Source organism: Propithecus coquereli, unplaced genomic scaffold, assembly GCF_000956105.1.
Source record: "Propithecus coquereli isolate 6110/MARCELLA unplaced genomic scaffold, Pcoq_1.0 Scaffold427, whole genome shotgun sequence".
Taxonomy (NCBI): Eukaryota; Metazoa; Chordata; class Mammalia; order Primates; family Indriidae; genus Propithecus; species Propithecus coquereli.
The window spans coordinates 623,814-643,621 of NW_012150030.1; the positions used below are offsets into that span (position 1 = coordinate 623,814).

Sequence of the window (19,808 nt, forward strand, 5' to 3'; positions counted from 1 at the left end):
TTTTATCTGTACCCACCTTAGGTCCATGTACATCCATTGTTCTTTGCCTTCAGCTCTTTTCATCAAGAGTATCAAGTGAAAACTATTTGGATATGAACTGACATTTGTAGGAAATCATTATTTCAAGTCCAAAAGATTAACATAATTCAATAGGGTAACTTTTAGAAACTATATACCTATGTTAAAGTATTTATTCCCCCAGGGAATCTTGAAAAAAACTTTTACATAAGTTTTCTAAAAAATAAAATGAAAATACTGTACAGTACAGTTAATGGTAAAAATTGTTTGTAGATTTGGGAACCTTAAAGTTTTCCTTTCTCTTCTTTCCCTTGCTTTTCTTTCAGTAGAAAATGTGCATCAGATGTTTATGTTTAATTGGTTTACAGACTGTCTGTGGACTCTTTTCCTGTCAAATTACCAGGTAATGTCCTTTCACTTAGCAGCTACTTCATATAAATGCAGTTTATTCATGCACAAATTATTATTAGACATAACAGTTCCAAGTTAATGTTGAATCTTTGGAAATAGGAAAATGATTGGTAGCGTCTAGAATTTTAAGGAAATACAAACAATTTAAGAAAACAGCCTCCCCTGTATTGCATTATAATTTAAGTATGAACTTTAAGAAAAATTGTTTATGTATACATTTATGCAATATATTGTAGCAGTGGCTCACATTATTTAGAAGGAATTAATAATTTTTATATTTAACTGGTTGATTTTCATAGTCACTTTTGAAACTGCACTAAGAGGAACCCTTGAAGATTTGAAAAATCCCAATCTTGTGAAATAACTTTTTAGCTCCTGGTTTAGTAAAATGTGTCAGTGCCCGTTTTAACATTACCTTTGTATTATCAGTATCTGCCTTAGTAATGGGAGTGATATATATTACTTTGAAATCATTGGCTCTGGCAATCATCAGAATTGGCATCAAGGCCAATTGGCAGCTCTAGGCCAATACATTAAAATAAACTTTCAAATTACAGGCATTTTAGGCATTGCAAATAAGTAGGTTCTCCCTCCATGCAGTTTAGTAGGAGATTATTTATATCCATCAAAGAGCAGATTTTCAGTATTTCACATTTTTGCATTTTGTCTAATTGTGCAAAATGCAAACCGTTGCACAACTGTGCTGCTAATGGCATCACAGAAAATGTATGAGGAAAAAGCAAATGACATACAAGGATGGTAGACTAGCTATTATAATCCCTTTCCTTAATCTTTGCTCTGGCCTCTCTAAAGATTTTGGGTTATAAGATTTTACATTTCCTGTAGGGAATCAATCCAGAGAGAAATATTTGTCAAGGGATAACCGCTTTCAAAGCGCAGTTCTTGCCGCTGTTGCATCAGAGCAACATCCGTTTTCCAGCAAATGCACTTCAAAAAATGACAGACATGTAAAATATTACGTATTTTTCCGCTGCTATGTAAGTGCTGGACATGGCCCCTTTGGCACTGTTCCTTGACCTCTGTGCTCCCTAGGCTCCCTCCCCGGGGGCTCGAGTCGAGGATTAGCTGGGGCGCGAGAGTCGCCCCTCGCGGGGATGCCCACCTCCCCCCACACCCACCTTGACTCCGCCCCCTCCGCGCTCTTGATGGGGAGGGCCGGCTGCGGGGCCGCGCGCGCGCTCCCTTGCTCCCGCGCGTGCTCGCTGGCCTTTTCCCTCCAGTCCAGCCCAGCCGGGGCGCCGCGAGGGGGCGGAGTGGGGTGTGGTGGGCGCGCTCGGGCGGCTCCTGCGCGTTCCCGCCGAGGCAGCGGCGGCGGGAGCGGCAGAGACGGCGGCGGCTGGAGTCCCGTTGCCGAGTCTCACATCCGGGTTCTGGCCGTGACCCAGCTGCGGCCGCCGCGGAGATGTGACCCGGCAGTACAGCAAACATGGCGGAGGTAAGGGAGCGAGCTCCCCCTCCCTGTCCCGGAGCCGGGCGCCCCCGGGCCCTGGCCGGGGAGGAGTGGAGTGGGCCTGGCTAGGAGAGGCCCAGCCCTGCTGGCGCCACTGCCCACCTGTTGTCCGGAACAGGCCGTGCTCTGGGCGGGAGCTTTGCCTGGAACTTAGTTGGGATGGGTCCGGGGGTTAGGAGGAAGCGGAGACGTACTTGGACTTCGGGGGCAGTTTGAAGGGTAGTACTGCGTAGTAGTGCGGGGCGAGGGCGAGGGGGCTCCCCTGGGGAAGGGGTGCCTGTGGCGCAACTTCGCCGGCCGGTGCTAGGGGCCAGGAGAGGAGCTGCTGTTTCCTCTTGCGAAGTTTCTTCCTTTCCTAACCGAGATGCTGTTGCGCCCTTCCGCGTTACCCCCATCCGTTTGCTACTGACATCCAGTCTGTGTTGGTGGGGAAAACGTAAGGCAGACGGCCTTTGATTAACTCTGTAATTTTCCTGAGGGTGGTATGAGCGTGGAGAAATTAACCTGGCCAGTCGCAATCCAGCCCTCCAGGTTGCGGGAGTCTCCCCTTTTTTTCAAACAGTTCGTTCTCTCCCCGAGGTAGAACCTCTGAGTTGCTTTTCCACCCCGCTTTCACTTTCCAGGCATTTTTCCCACCTTCCGAGTCGAGGCTACCTATTCTTGCCTTCGTTTTCTTCTGATTTTTCTTTGCTTGGAGAAGATTTTTCTTGTTTCTTTTTGCTCGTTTTCTAGTAAACAAGTTCCCAAAGCCCCTTTCTTTGATAGTAGATTTTTTTTACATATTTGGGCCTCAAATAGGCGGGCAAATAACCGCTGTGGATTTATCACTAATTGGAACTTAGTATATGCTACTGGAAATTTAAATTTTTGCCTCTAGTTTAAACCTTTAAGCATCGAAAGTTTTGTGGGGATTTTTTTGGTTATGTTTTGTTTACTTTTTTTTTCTTACCCGTGGAAGAATTTCAGTATTCTTTATCCCCTAGAGTTCGAGGTAATATATTTGGCATAGTTATGTCTCCGTTGAGATAAGCCATTCTAAATTTTGGACTGATAACGCATTTCTCTTGTATGAGTTGTCATTTTCATGGTTTCGGAGGCACCCAAAAACATTCAGGAAAGCAGGGAGAGATTTTACTGTAGCAGGACTGTTTGCTGCCAGTAGTCTTTTGAAAACATTCAATATTTCTGATTTACATCTAAATTTAGATGTTATGTTTGTTTTCATTTCTTTTGCTCATCGTGGTTAAAGAATTGTATTTCAAGGTACGTGAGGTGGAGAACATAGTACTTTCTATTTCACTTAAATGTGACTGGGTTTATTCCAGTGGACTGACGGTACCTGGATTTTAATCCTGGTGAGGTTCTTATGTGTTTCTTTCCTTCATATTTAAGGGGAAGAAGAAGTTGTATGTACCTGAATTTACATACATTTTGTCAATTAGTCTTCAGTGGACTCCGTTTTCAGTGAATATCCATTAAATAAGCAGTAATATGCTGCGTAGGTAATGTGATTTTCTTCCCTGGTGATGCTGCTCACAGTGGTTTGAGCTTGAAGTTGTGTAGTCCTATTCTAAAGCAAGATATTATTGAAAGAAAACAGCTCAGTTTATTTTAAGCTTTAAAAAACCTCACCCAGACATTTTACTGCCCAGTGTACTAAAAACAATATATAAATGAAGCTATGTTAGCATTTTTTATTTTTCTAGAAATTATAGTTACACTAGTGTAAGGTAAAGGGAAAACAGTATTTTGAGTCACTAGTCATTTCCAAATTTTTTCTAGTATATGTTTTAGTTTCTTAAATATTTTGTCACTTGGAGAATGGAATGCTCCTGTTTTGTAGGAACACATGGATGGTTCAATTTCAAGAAGAAAAAAACCTGACTTTTGTTTTCAGTGCATCTATTTAATGACCTGGTATCTTTGAATAATTTCTCTTTTATATTCTTCAATTACTCATAGATGGTTTTATTTATAATGAATTTGGGGAAGAGTAGAAGAACCTTCTTGATCTGTGTCCTACAAAAAAAATATAAAACAGATGAAGAGGTGAAAAAGTAATTTATAATTTTCCGAGTCTCAATGCTTTAGTAATTAGGATGATTTTTGAGACCAGTAGTTTAAAAATTAGATGGAGAAATGCTTGGTTTATAGAGTTCTTTTACTTGGCCTTTGTTTGAGCTCTCAGTGGGTTCATCTTTTATGATGCCAATATACAGCGTGTGTTAAAATAATTCAGATGTTCAACTATTGTGCTTTTGATCAAATAGACCTGAGGATTCTGAAGGATATCTTGTGAAATAACAGTAAGTGCAAAGCAACACTATGTATGTATTTGATAAATCTGAGGGGAAAAACAGGTTATTGAAGAAGCATGTCTCCAGAGAAAAATGTAGGTATTATGCTTCTGGGTTTTTTTGTTGTTGTTTTCTACATAAGAGCATCACCCTGACCTTGTTTACCAAAAAAATATTTAATTCTTAAATACAGATTGCTTTAGATGTGAATAGCATATACTAATTTTTCGTACTTGATCTGATTATCTTAGTCCATGGTAGGATGTATACATTTAATGGTTGTTCAGTTGTGGTAACATTATAAACATACTTAATGTGCTTAGAAGAAATGACATATGCTCCTTTCTTAATACTTTTTGGCAATATTTCTCATAGCTTATTATCCCTTAAAATTATTTACTGACCTTCTGAAAGGAGGCTCTCCTAGTCACTTAAAGGAAGAAAATTACAGGGTAGTTGCAGTTTTATGAAGGCAGTGAGAAAGAAAAAATAAGAAATAGTTGGTCCTTTGGGTTTTATAAAGAATGTGGTGTAGGGACCTTTGGGAACTAACAATTTGTCTTTTATTTCAGAGTTTGTAAACACATAAGGGACTTTCTTCTCAAGGAAAAGAAACCACGGCACACAACTAGATCTATCTTTTCACCTAGGCCACATTTCTGTGATATAAAGAGAAAAAATTCATTGGATTTGCTTTTCTGCATTTATTTTAAGTATTTTAATGCTTCCAAAAATGATATATAATCTTTTTATTTCCTATCACATCTATTTATTTCTTTTAAAAACAGACTCCTTGCTTAGCGTTTTTTGAGTGTATTTGGATTTTGTTTGTTAAGGAAGTAGGAACTTGTTAAATGTTACTCTTCAAAATGTTAATTTCTCCTCTAAGCAAAACTTGTTTCACTGCAATGAATTTAAGCTATAAATAATTCTCTACACTGGAACTGAACTGTTTTTTTAGAATTTATACTTCAGAGCTATTAAGGTTTTTATCCAAAGTAGTCAAGAACACCAATGCGTGAGAGTCCTAGGAAGCTTAATTCTGTGGAACTAAGAGTCAAAGTACTTGATAGGGTGGGAAAGGTTTGGTGGGAAAAATAAAGAAGTGTATTATATTAAGGTAATTCTGGTAAATAAGACTAATTAGTTTTCCAGATGACTCAGAAATAAAACACTGCCGTTGAAGCTTAAGCATGTCTTTATGAAAAGTAATCAGCTGTATAGAAATTTCTTACTTGATGTTCAGATTGAGTGTTTACATATTTTAAAAGATTTGCAAATAGTTTCAAAATTCATTGAATGATTAAACTGTTAAGTATCAGTCATTGCTTGGTGCCCATTCTGTTTGAGTTATTCTATGAGTTAAAAGAATAACTTTATGTAGGTACGAAATTAATAAAGTAGCACCCCAAAAAAGTTTTTTTTTGCTAATTGAGACTATTTTTTCCTTACAGCCCCTAGATTTTAAAAAGATAAATTCAGAAGACACTGTTAAACATATCCATTTAGCTAAGCACTCCTTAGTAGTATGCTTTTTTAACAATTCATAATAAAAGTAGTTAGATCTTGAAGGAAATTGAACTAAACTTGAAGAAATCTAAATCTTTTCATAAAGAAAATGAAACTGAGCAGAGAGATTAGGCAATTTGTCCTAGGTCGTGGCACAATTAAGACTGGGACCCAGGCTTCTGAATTTCTAGAGCTTATTTTCTATAATACCATTCTATCCTCTAAATTATTACTCCTATAGTAATTGGAATTAAAATTAAATTAAGTGACTTAATTTTGTGTGGGGGAAGAGGGATGGCTAGCCCCTGGCATGGTACCCCCTCTACTTTTCACCCTGCAACAGGGCCCCTAACTCCTTCCTGGCTTCTGTCCCCATCTCCAGTGCTGTGAGAATCTCTGAATTAGAGTGTACATAACTAAGTAATGGCAACACTTTAAAAAATGGTGTTGGAATTCATTTGAGGGGAAAAATTCATTCAGACAGTTGTACTCATTGAAAATAAGCTTTTGATTTCTTAGAATAAAAAGGTCTAATGATTACTTTGTATATTTACTACCTTTTTTTTGGTAAAAATAATGGTACTGTGTAGTTAATCTTGTACTCTCCCAAATTACAGTTTTCTGTTGTATGGAACATTTCCCACCATGTTCTAGAAAAATATAAAAGAGAATATTCAAATCTGAGGCATTCAATATTTGATAGAACTGTTAGCAGTTTTATCAACTAGATGGGTGAGGGTGGCTTGCTATAAAAGTTACTAGAGTTTGTTTTTTTATTTGATTTAGCCCATTCATACTTTGTGTGTGTTTCTATCTCTGTAGTGTTGTTTTCCATGTCAGATAAAATAAATATGTATATACCCCAAAAAAAACCCCTAATTTTTCAAAATTACAGATTTTAAAAAGATAGTAGGAAGTACTAGGTTTTTCTCAGAATCGAAAAGTAGGAGAAGAAAATGGAAATGGCTCATACTTCCACAAAATAATCCCCACCGACTTTGTTTTTAAAAAGAATGAGTAGTGCATGAAAATGGTTAGAAAATCCCAACAGTATAGAAAGGTAGCTCTCTTTTCAAGAACACAGAAGAAAGAGAACACAAGGAGAAGGCAGCTTGTCTGTAAGCCTCACCGGAAACTGATTGTGCCAGCACCTTGATCTGGGACTCGTAACTTCTAAAACTGTGAGAAGATAAATTTTTGTTGTTTAAACTTGAAAAAAAAAGGCCAGGCATGGTGGCTCATGCCTATAATCCCAACATTTTGGGAGGCTGAGGCAAGACAATTGCTTGAGGCCAAGGTTTCAAGACCAGCCTGGGCACACTACAAGAGTAGAAGCGGAAGTATCGCTTTAGCCTGGGAATTCCAGGTTATTGTGAGCTGTTACCAGGCCACACTGCACTCCAGTCTGGGTGACAGAGAAGACTCTGTCTCTTAAAAAAAGAAGTATAACATGCAAAACCTCTCCTCCCTGACCCAAATATAACTAGTGTTAACAGAGTCTTGTGAATCCTTTTGGGGAAAAAGTTTTATACATATTCCAGCCCAATTTATCTCTTTCTACACTTTCTTAAACTATATATGTCTATATAGATAGATAGATATAGATATTTTTAGCATTTTTTCCCTCTATCAGTAGACACAGACTTTTCATTCTTTTTGATGTATTCATAGTGTTCTATTGTTTAGGAGAACTGTGTATCATTTTTAACTAGTTAAATGGTAGACTTTCAGTTTTTTTCCAACTTTTTGCTGTGAACAACATTATAGTACAGAATGTTAAACGTATATTGTGGTGTACTTTAAGTGTGTTGGCAGGGTAAGTTCATGTTGGCAAAATGATCTCCAGAATGGTTGAAACAACTCATATTCCTACCAGTAATGTATGAATGCATTTTAAATACATTTTAATCCCCAATTTTAAATCTTCTTTCCCGCATACGTTCTGTAGTTTGAGCTTTTTCTAAAAATAGGTATTGTTACAAATAAGTACTTGTTTAGCTTTAGTCTTTTTCTCTCTCCTTTCCCCTTTCTAATTTACTGTAGTAATTAATGGTAGATGTTGCAAGTTTTCCTGGAGGGTATTAGAGATAACAGTTTCTAAAGAGACAGGTAACAGTCTGGCATGGCAGATGAGTACTGGCAGTACTGAAAGCATTTTTGAACATGCTTTGAAAACCATTTTAAAAAGAAAAGAGAAAGGAAGGGATGAGGAGGAGGGAGGTAAAGAGAAAAATTTTTACATAGTTATTTCTCTAGAAAGTATAGAAGAAACACTGAGAAGTCAGAGGTTGTAGGCTTCAGATCTGCCTCCACCACCTACCGTGGAATCTTGATCTAGTCAGTTTATCTCCTTGGGTTTACTAATCTATAAAACGAGGTGGGTGGAATGGGTATTATTGCCAGATTTATGGTTATGATCAAGTAATTAGATGCATTTGAAAATGTTTAGCACTATATAAATGTAAGCTGATTCTGCAGTTCTCTTTCATACCTAAATAAAAACTGCTCTCACTGCACACTGAAACCTCTTGTATTACACTAAACTCACATTCGATCTTGAAAGATAATCATTTTTGATAGTATAAGTAATATTTACAGTATAAACTGTTTTCAAATGCCAGTTTTCTAGGAACTCATCTTAGATTTAATTGGATATAATTACCTTTCAAGAAACTAATCTTACTCCTATTCCCAAGCTGATACAATAGAATTTTATTTTGGATGTAAAATATTAACATGTATGTATAGGCAAACCATCTCTATTTTCTCTCCCCCATGCTAATCTAGATATGGCTTCAAATCAGTCTTGGAAACATTCTAGTATTTATAATACGATCATTAATGTTATCTTCGGAATACTGGATGTTTTGCTCTATACTAGCCATGCTTACAAATGCTACCAGTCCTCTAAACATTTGGTAGCTTAATGATCGGAAAGTATTTGAGGCCTTTTTCAGAACTTTAAAATGGTAACTATTTACCAGTAAAACAACAGCCAGTGAGAGATTTATTGGCATTTAATGCTGGTGAGGCCTTTACGAACTGAAGTACACAAACACCATTTGCCATTCAAAGTCCCTGTTAATATCTAACATCTATAAAAGTGTATTTTTTATTCTTCAGTAGCATGACATCTTTAATCAGAAAGCCTTTTTTATTAAGAATAATAAATGGAATAATTATTGGAGTAATTCATAAAGTTACTGCGTGGATAGCGAACTTGGGACCAGATGAAGATGGTCATTAACATTGCTGTAACTTTGCACAGGGGTTGTGCTTACACTTGGGAAATAAAGTATAACTGCATGAAACACAAATGGATTAATATTTTAAAATATTGATTTGCTGTATAATAACTTGTGTGGTGGTTCAATCTATTTTAAGCCAGAAATGTGTAGCTCTGCCCAAAAGATGTTAAGCAAGCTAGAAACCATTTTGTGGTCACATTACTCTTTCCATGTCATCCTACTCTCCAGCTTCCCATTAGAGGAACCAAATTAAAAAGTAGCACTGTATTGACTGTATTCTGGCAGAGTAACTTTTAAATAATGATAGTGGTGTGACATTGGAAATATATAATACTGGATACTGTCAGTTTTTGTTGTACAGTGCTAAAGGAAAGAATCATTCTCTTATAAGAATTTAAAAGAAAACAAAATAGGACCTTTGAAAAAATTTGCCTCAAAAGAACTTCACATGAGTCACCATGTGGAATCTAGAATTCCATGCTTACTACAATTGAATAATTTGGACAGTTTTTAAAACAGAATTTTAATATCTCATAGGAATTTGGCTTAGATGCTTAGCTTTTGAAAAATTGAACATTTCCCTCTTTTCTGTTTTGTTCTCCTTCCTGCCTCTCTGCCCCATTACTTAGCAGGAAGAAATAAAGTACTACCGAATCCATGTCTCTCCTTTGCTAGTACTTTTAGCCTTTTATCATCTCTTTTTCTAATGAGCATGAAATCTATAGCTCTGAATGAATCGGCAAGGTTTTAGTCATAAAGTTTGTGTCATTTGAAACAACTTTTGAGTTTTTATTATTGAATTTATCTTGTAGTTTGTATTTGTAGATGACTTTATAATTGTAAATTAACTGAATAAAGTTAAAACATAGCTGCATGCTATGTTTACAAGTGGTAACATTACTAAGTTGCTACTAATTTTATCTATAAATTTTCCACTTGCTTGTGGTTAACTTTATGAGAGATAGAATGGTACAGTAGAGGGAGCATTATAATTGAGAATCCGTGGTCTTCCATCAGATAACCTAAGCTTGAATGGTTGCTAATTCTGTCATAATTTAATATGTTGTTTATTAGTAAAGTTAACCTAATGTAGTGTCTGGTGCTTAAATAGCATTTTAATTTTTCCTTCTGTTTTTTTACAACATAATTTTTATTTAAAGTAATGTCTTAAATTGTTTACCCCTTCCCTCTCATACTCATTTTTTGAAGCCGGAGACCAAACTTTATACATAGTTTTTTCTGTATTGATAGGAAAAAATCTATTTTAGAAAATTCCAAAGTCTAAAATTCTGCCTCTTAAACCACATGTTATGAGGTCCATATTTGCCTTTAAAGTCTGAATCAATCTATATAATTGTTTCTAGATTCAGGAGAGTTTTGAATTTTTCTTTATGCTTCAGTATAATGAAAGGGAAAGGATTATATAGGAAGTTTTAGTTTGTCTTAGATAATTCATACATTAAAACTTACTATAGTTTTTAGTGTCATATTAGTCATTGAATAATTCCTGTAATGTTCGTGAAGATATACTCTCTAAAAATGCTAATTTTTCTTCTTTTCTCACCCCCGCCCCCGGCCCCCAGCCATCTGTTGAATCTTCAAGTCCAGGTAAGTATTTTCTATATTTTTTATAATTTCTATTTGACTAATATTTGTCCTGTTAGTTGCATAAAAGTTAGAAGAGTTAGACTGTCATCTGACTTGCTTTTCTTCTGAATGCTTCTTTTCTCTGGGGAAAAAGAAATGGATGAAATGTTTGACTGCCCATGAAAGTACAGGTGAGGCTGCTATGAGTTCATCGTCATGACTATTTTGGTGTTATTTCTTTTTTTTTTAAATGAATTGCCATATGTATTTCTTAAAGTTTTAAATTATTTGACTTAAAGTATATATGAAGTATATTTTTTAAACAGGAATCAGTTAGCTTAGAAATATTTGCTTGTGTAGGAAATTCAAAGTATTTTATCTGAGGAAAAAAATTGTTAATGCATTTACAGAGGGAGGGAAAAATAAAGTAAGCAAAAGATTCAACAAGTGAATATTTAATGTTGTAAATTAAGGAAGTTATTCTTAGATTTATAGGATCAAGTTTTATCCTCTGACCATACATCTAGGATTTTTGTGTTCTTTCTCAAAACAGTGCAGAATCATTTCTTCCAAACTTGGGAGATTGCAAACTTGTGATCATTGGACCAAATCTGGGTCACAAATATTTTTTGTTTGATTGCTGTAGTGATCTTTAAAAAATAGAATATTTTATATAAAATCTGGATTTAGGGTTCTCAGTATCAATTGCAGAATCTGCACTACTGGGTACAGCATTCCTACATGGTAATAATTCATTAGAATTAAATAGCAGTAAAGAACGAGTCAGGTACTAGTAGTCTCTTGGCCTCAGCGTCCAGTGACTTTACGAGAAGAGATAAGACTGCCTTCTGCGTGTGGGGTATGCGGGTTAAGGAGCAGCCCAACATAGAAGAGTGAGAAAGGGAGCCTTCTGAGCCAGGGTAACATTTTATTTGACAACATCTCACATATCGAATATTTAGATATATTCCACATTACTGAATTTTCCAGATTATCGAAGCAATCATCTTTCTGTGTTTTGAGTTTTAGGAAAAAAGCTTTTTAAAAATGCTTAACATAAGCCTTTTTTCATGGTTCAGGGTCTTTTTCATGAACACAAATCATTGTACTCTGTGAGGGTTGGACAAAATCACCTCCACATCTTTTTTAAATGATTAGTGTACTCAATTGATAGTTCATTTTGTCTTCTTTATTTCAGTAGAAAATATTCTTTCTGATATGTTTGGGAGTAAAGTACATTAAACTTTGTGACATTTCTGAAACTCAGGGATTTTTTTTTTAACTTCCTGGTTTATAAAATATTCTGGATGGTTGAGGTTAGAAGTAATCTGACCTCAGAAAAGTGCTAGATTGTCATATACTTTTTAGGCCATTGAATTGTTTCCAGCTTTTTTTCTTTCAAACACAGAAAACATTTTCATTGAAAAAATAGATTCTAGGTGTTATACTGAGTTTTAGTTATTTTTTATGAATTTTTGAGGCATTCGTCAGGTAATACATGGATATATAAAAATAATCACTCTAAAAGCAGTATGAATAAATGACTTTCTCGGTTTTCATTGCATTTGAGTCAGCCTAGGCTGAACTGGAAAAATAGTGGTGTTGGAAGAATACAAAATCTTTAATAGCCTTTGCGGCTTGTTGAATACTTATATATATAGATTGAATATTTATATTTTTTTAGATTGTTTTCAGACTGAGGAAGATCTTTTGAGTTAACATTTGTATTATCAGACTTTCGCCCAAGGTAATATTTATTATTCCTATAAATAGTGCTAGTTATAGACAGTTACAAAAATTGGTGGAAACAATTAGGAATAAAGGCTTCATGTAAAAAAAAAAAAAAAAAAAAACTTTTGTCTACTGGTACAAGGCTGTGTCCTTGGTAGCATCTGTACTTTGGAATCAATGCTAGAAGTAATAGTCACATGATCACGTGAATTGGTTTGTCTATAGACTCCACCAGTGTAAACCAAAGTGGAGGCACAATATAAGGCTTTACTGTAAGACTAGTAGCCATTAGAGGTGAAGATAAGGGAGGGGAAGATAATTTAAAGAGTGACTAAGTGAGTGAATGTGATATAAGCTGAATTTATCTTTCAGTCTGTGAAAAGATATAACATACCTTTTAGTAATTCTGTAGTAGGCTGTGATTTTATGACAAAGCAGTGGTATTTTCCTCAACTCTGAGCAAAATATATTTATTTTGCTCCTTACCCGTAATCATTTTCTATCGAGAATTTTTTTCCCTAGGAGACCTAACAATGGGCCTAGCAAGTGACAGGAATAATAGGAAGGTTAGTTGGTCCTAAAGAACAAGGTAAAAAGAAGTCAGATAAAACAAAGAGGTCAAATTAAGGCAAGAAAAAAAATTGAAATTGAAAATTTGTAGAAAAAAGTGTAGTGTGTATGTTGGGAAAGGAATTGTAGTGAGAAGGGGAAAAAGTTCACCTCCACTTTGTTGTTTGATGTAGTAAGGAAGTGAAGTGTAACTCTTCACATACAATTGGCTTTGCAAATAATGAACAAAAAATGGGGACTTCAAGTAAGTCATACGACACTCATGATTTGATGGTGTACTCCTATGAGCTTGAATTTTTTTGTAGTTAATAGAGTAGTTTGTAGTTAACGATAAGTTCTTAAGGAATTAAACATAATTATTTTTGACAATACCTACATCCAATAAGAATTATATTCTGATTGGGGTAATACAAAGAGATTTGTGAGGGTTTTTTTTAGGGTTTCTCTGTCTGTAAGAGAGAAGAAAAGTATTCCATCATCTGCAGGAATACATAGTTACTGGCTACTAGGTATCTCAGGAGATTCCTGGGTGAACTGAAAAGTTCCAGGAGAGTTTTTCATTGAAAACTCAGGAGAGATAACAACTGGCACAAAAAAACTGCAACTAAATTAGTGGTTCTCAGATTGTGCTCCCGTGGAACCCTGTGTCCATTCCCTCAAGCAGCACTAAGATGTTCTACTAAAATTTTGCCAAGCTTAATTTCTGGAAGAAATTAAGATAGTATGCTTTTCTAAATGTTTTTATTTTGTTAGTCATTCTAAAACATTGATAGATGTTGCTAACTCATTTTTACTATAATCTAGTATAAGTTGATATCTGATTTGGCAAATAATTATTTAATTATTTTATATTTTTTTACGCTTCTCAAAGGGCACAATGACTTCTAAGTGCTTTGCCATCTAACCTGGCTTGCAGTTCGCTCATCTTAGTAAACAGGCTTTCTCCTTAAGTATTCTTTGAAGCAGGATATTTACATGAATTACGGGAAGTTTGGAGTGCAGTTAAAGGGTAGGTGTTGGAATTAGCATACCCAGGATTCAAATTCCATCTTTGCCATCTACTGGCTCTGTGGATTTAGACATGCTACTTAAACTCTTTAAGCCCTCCCTGAGTCTTGCTTTTGTTTTTTTCTCTTTAAATGGGTGATAATACCTACTTCACAGGATTGTTTGAGCATTAATTGAGGTAATGTACGTGAAGTGCTTGTGCATACTATCTGGCACATAATAACTACTCAAAAAATGGTTCTTACTCTAAAACTTGTGGGAAGTGACTGAAGAATCCTGTCCCTTTTCATAATTGTCAGGTTTTCAGGAAATTGGCCTCTATATCCCTTTGTTTTACTTACGTAACAGTTCACTTCAAAAGCATAAATTCAATTATATAATTTACTAATAACCCACCTTTTTTGTTTTCTTTATATTTACAAATGCCAACTAGAAGTGTAATTATTCTTTTACTGCGTATATTGATGTAAAAACCCTTTTGTGACATTTAAGTGTTCTTTTGCTGGAGTGTAATGAAAGGACAGGTTCATCTAGTAATATATAACCTTCCACAGCTTAAACTGATAAAAAATTGCTAATTAATTTTTTTAATGTTAAGTATTCATTTGTTTATTAGTAAACAGTGCTTTTGCAAGTTTAAGTTTAGGTTCGATGATAAGTCAAATGTGGGGATATTTTATAGAATATATATGCCCAGCCTTTACAGTCTACTATTACAAAGTTTGACCCTATTTATTGAGTCCAGCAATATTCCTCAACCACCAAGCTAAAAATAGATTAGCTTACTCATCAGTTACCCACTAGATTATTTTAATGCCTTTGATAAGAGTTCTGTATGCAATTTTAATAAATTTTGCTTTTATACTCTTTGAGTTATTTAAGATCAAAATCAGCTAGGTCAAGGACAGCTAATCAAATATTAGATGTATTTTCAAAGAAGTGCTAATGGAAGAATAATATTTGAGTGCAGCTAAACTGACTGTATTCAGATAACTATACCAGTCATCCCTCGGTATCTGTGGGCCTCCCATGGATACCAAAATTGTGGATGCTCCAGTCCCTGGTATAAGATAGTGTAGTATTTGCATGTAACCTATGCACATCATCCTGTATACTTTAAATCATCTCTGGGTTACTTATAATAACTAATACAATGTAAACACTATGTAAGTAGATGTTATACTTTATTGTTTGGGGAATAATGACAAGGAAAAATGTCCATACATGTTCAGTAGAGATGTAGGTTTTTTTCTGTATATTTTTGATAGTGGTTGGTTTAATCCACAAATGCAGAACCCACGGATATGGAGGACCAACTTATATTCTTTTCAGGGGTCAGAGGGATTCATACTTATTGGGTCTATCAAACATTAAGCAAATGGTTAAGAATTATGATTTTTCCCCATATAAAAAGATTATTCTTACTTGATATGCCCATTTATTCTTTACAACTTAAATTTCACAGTTACAAAATCACAACACACTTTTTTGAAACAGGGTCTCACTTCATTGCCTGGGCTAAAGTACAGCAGCATCATAGCTCACTACAGCCTCCAATTTCTATACTCAAATGATCCTCCTGTCTCAGCCTCCTGAGTAGCTGGGACTACAGGAACACACCACCACTCTTGGCTGATTTTTTAAAAAATTTTTTGTAGATACGGGTCTTGCTGTTGTCCAGGCTGGTCTCAAACTCCTGACCTCAAGCTGATCCTCCCACCTTGACTTCCCAAAGTGCTAGGGTTATAGGTGTGAGTCACCGCACCCAGCCAACACTCTTGTTTATAAACATTTTTCTCTTAGTTTTGCAGTTGTAACTATGAATATATAGGGGTGAGACAGGGCAAAAAATAATCTTTTTGAAGAACTTTTTAATGGTGATGAGTAGGGGCAAGACTTTTTAAAAATAATAAATAATACTTGCAATGCATAGCTTTTTCCTGGTAGTTTTGACTTTTATCCAGCTTCAAATAAATACAGCATATACACTAAACTAATACTAATAAGATACACTTAATTTGGTTTACCAAACTTTTTGAAATATTCTTTACCAGGGGGTTCAGCAACATCAGATGACCATGAATTTGATCCATCAGCTGACATGCTGGTTCATGATTTTGATGATGAACGAACATTAGAAGAGGAAGAAATGATGGAAGGAGAAACAAACTTCAGTTCTGAAATAGAGGATCTTGCAAGGGTAAATAACATTAAGAGCTAGGGGATGAAGTGGTTATTACTTTTTTGTGAAGAGAGGAAACATTTGAAATTTAGGATCTCTTTGTTTTTTGGGGAAACTTGTTTTATATCTAGTCCATACTGAAAAATTCTACGTGACCATAGGTGGGATGTTTAAGGTTTGAAGTGAAAGGCATTTTAAAAAAAAACAAAAAATAAAAAACTTTATTATGTGACATAATAGAATTCAGGTAGTAACTTTGGTAAAACACCCAAACATCTGGGTCAAAAATGGACTGTGAAGGGATTCTAAATTTACTCTCACATACCTTCTGTTGTTCCACAATTGCTGCACCTTTTATTTACTCCCCTTCAGAGGGAAGAATGTCTTGAGTTGTCATCATTTTCCTCACTTCCCATTTCCCATTCCCATTTAAAGTGCTCTAAATTATCTCTGCCTCTTCCCATAATGATGACCAGTGACTTTCATTATATCCATTGTTGTGTTCACTTTTCTCTCTCCACTTTACTTTTTTCTCAGTGGTATTCAATGCAGTTTACCACTCCTTTCATTTACTTGAATTCTGGAGTACCCCACTGTCCAATTTTTCCTTTCTTTTTGTTCCTATTCGGTATCCTTCACCAAGTCTTCTCCCTTTACCCAAGGTTTAAATGTTGGCATTTCCCAATTCTCAGTTTCGGACCTTCTTTTTTTTTCTCTCCTACCTCTGTCTAGATTAGTGCTTCTCAAAATGTAGTATGAAGGTCAGCTGCATTAGAATCACCCATGTACTTTACAAAGCAAATTCTTCTGCCTCTCTACAGGCATACTGAATCAGAGTATCTGGGGGTGGGGTTCACCACCCCCAGATACACCAAATTTGACAATTATACTAAGCTGTGTGATCTGATCTATTCTCATGGTGTCTGTGTGCTCAGTATTCCTTAGTTTATATTTCTAGCATTAACTTATTCACTATCTCTAGTTTTGTTTATCTACCTTGACATTTCTGTGCAGATGTCTCAACAGACATCTGTAAATTTTAAATTTCCAAAATAGAACTATTGACTGTTGTTCTCCCTCTACTTGTTCCTTTCGTGTTTTCTCTGTCAGTAAAAAAATGGTACTACTGTTGCCTAAGTTAGAAACCAGGGAGTGATCTTCCTTCATTCCCAATATCCAATTCCTAAATAAGCCTGTCATTTCTATCCACAAAAATGTGTCTTTTCTGTTCCATCTCTGCCTAGGTTGACATCATTTCTAGCCTAGACTATTGCAGTGGTTTCCTAACTGGTTTCCCCATTTCCTCCTTTACCGTCTTTCTCCTGATATTTCCACCCAGCAGCCGTGATGATCTTTTCGAAATATAAATCAGTTTATATCAACATCCTGGCTTCCTGTCACCTCCAAAGAAAATCCAGACTCCTTAACCTGGCCAGCAAGTCCACCTGCATGATACAGCCTCTCGTCCATGTATCGCACTGCCCATTATGCTGTGCTATAGTCATACTACTAGCTGCTTTTGTTCTTGAGCTAGTTTCTTCTTGCCTCACAGCTTTTCAGCTCCTTCTCACTCTGGTGTGTCCTTCCCAAGGTTGGCTCCTTATCCTCTGGGTTGGGTATTGCCTTCTCAGACTGGCCTTTCCTGCCCCCTAATTAGCTTTTTTAAACCGCTGTATCCTCTTGAATGCTTTCTTTATACCTAAACAATTTGTAATTATATGTTTGTTTAATTTATCTCTATCCTTCATTGGTTTGTTTAATTTATCTCTGTGCTCCATTGGTGTCATGAGGGGAGGGACCATGACTGTTTTATTTACTAAAATATTTTATAGTACCTAGCGAGAGTGGTCACTCAAAAAAAGTATCGAATGAATGAATGGATAAATCAGTCTGTCATGTGCTAATAAAATTTATTATGCATATGATCTGCTATACTTGATAAAAAGAATATAAGAAATAAGACATAGTGCTAGCTTTTAAGAATTTGGAATATATAGTATTATGGAAAGTGAATGCTGATACTTCTATTGTAATAAAAACTAGTCTGTGTTTCAGAATTGTACTTTGGAACTTTTTAAAGTATACATTTAAAGAACTTGAGAAGGAGTCCTATTACTATTTATACACATCTTGTCATTTTGGATCATTTAGTGATTAGAGCTGGCTTAATTCACAACTCCTAAACAATCTAATATTTTATTATTTTGAGCCAGAGAATAGACTTGGTCTTAGTGGCAAAGATATATATTGGTTATCACAAAAGCTTTTCAAGAATGGATTAAAAAGCACACAAAGAGCTTGGGAATCAGATTATTCTTTTTTAAAAGTGAGAGGCTGGGAAACTATTCAAAAGACAGGGATAATTTGCTTGGATGATTCAGAACTTAGATGAGCATCAAGGAAAAAATTGATTTAGCAGTTAATCACAGTCACTTCCTATATTTGTGAAGTGGGAAGGCAATTATTTTCAGTTATTTGCTTACATTTACAGAAACTTCTATCACTTTCAATGTATTTTCTGCTTCTGAATAAACTATCCATGGGATAAAAGGTAAAGGAGGAAAGTCTTATATTTTTCCTCTTATCATATTCTATATTAATGCAGATACTAATTAGCAAGAGGAAATAATTAAGTACAGTTTGTAATAGGTTATAAGGTAGAATGATGGTTATTTTCTTCTATTTCAGAAAATGGGCTGTTACATTTAATTAGTATAAAATTACTAATGGGCTTTGCTAGACTTTCAGGCATGTCATTGCCTTTTCCTGTTTCTCTCTCCTTTCTTCCACCCCCTTCCTCAGTCCCTGGTAGCCACCCCCAAAAAAATTTCCTTTTGAATTTGCTTCCTTAGGAAATAGTAATTAGAATTATTTATGGAGAATAGAGAAAGGAAGAAAAAGACAATGGAACCAGTCCTTTATTATCCTTTCAGCCAGTCTATGCTTTCTCAGTTTTTTCTCTAATTTCTCCCAGAAACAGCTACAGCTTAGGTTTAAGTAGCACATAATCAGTAATGCCTTCATCTATAACCTGAAGCTAAGTTAAGTTTAGGGCCAATATATTGGATTTATTGTACTTACAAACTCTTTAGGTGTGAAGCAAACCAAACTGGGTTTTGCTTTTATTAACATAGTGAACAAGATTTTGTCATGTTGATTACTGGCTTGCTTTTATAGAAGCAAAATATTAGTTATGTCAGGAATTGGTAAAGTGTTTTTCACCTGGCATTTTGATTGCATGAAATGTATTTTTGATGTTAATTGTGGCAAAATTCTGACAGTAAATTCTTTTAGGAGTTATCAATAACTGCATTGCATGTGTTCATTCAATTTGAATTCTAAAATCTTCAGTGAAAACTTTTGATAGAAGCTTTGATGTATATTGTTACATTTTCATGCATTTTTCTTGTCAATATAAAATGTATTGTAATTATATAAGTTTGGCATTTAAATGTTTTAATAGAATCAGATATATAGGTTAGAATTTATTGTGGTGATCTTAGAAAGGGTGTCAAAATCATTCCCGTAGTAAATAAACTTTTGTTTGCTATAATTAACAGTACTTAAGTTTAACTGTTTTCCAAATGCACTCTGAAAACTCAGAGGCTCTGAATGGCACAGTTCTAGCCATCCATTTGGGAGAAGAAAGATCAGGATCATGGTATCTTTTTGTTTTTATTTAAAAGAGCTAGAGTCTTGCTCTGTTCCCCAGTTCAGAGTTCAGTGGCAGTGGTGTAATCGTAGCTCACTGTAACCTGAAACTCCTGAGCTCAAGC

At 35.4% G+C, this 19,808-nt stretch overlaps 1 protein-coding gene across 3 annotated transcripts in view; it reads left to right on the forward strand.

The window, feature by feature from the left end:
* The first annotated feature begins 361 nt into the window (after positions 1-361).
* MIER1 (mesoderm induction early response 1, transcriptional regulator) overlaps positions 362-19,808 on the forward strand; it is a 59,794-nt gene continuing 40,347 nt past the window's right edge. For 2 of the 3 annotated variants that reach the window (XM_012653782.1, XM_012653780.1), the window contains exons 1-3: positions 362-421; positions 10,538-10,562; positions 15,905-16,050. In XM_012653782.1, the coding sequence (XP_012509236.1) occupies positions 362-421; positions 10,538-10,562; positions 15,905-16,050 (231 nt within the window). Of the gene's footprint in view, positions 422-1,727; positions 1,886-10,537; positions 10,563-15,904; positions 16,051-19,808 lie in introns of those variants that run through there. The other variant, XM_012653781.1, reaches the window with a different exon arrangement.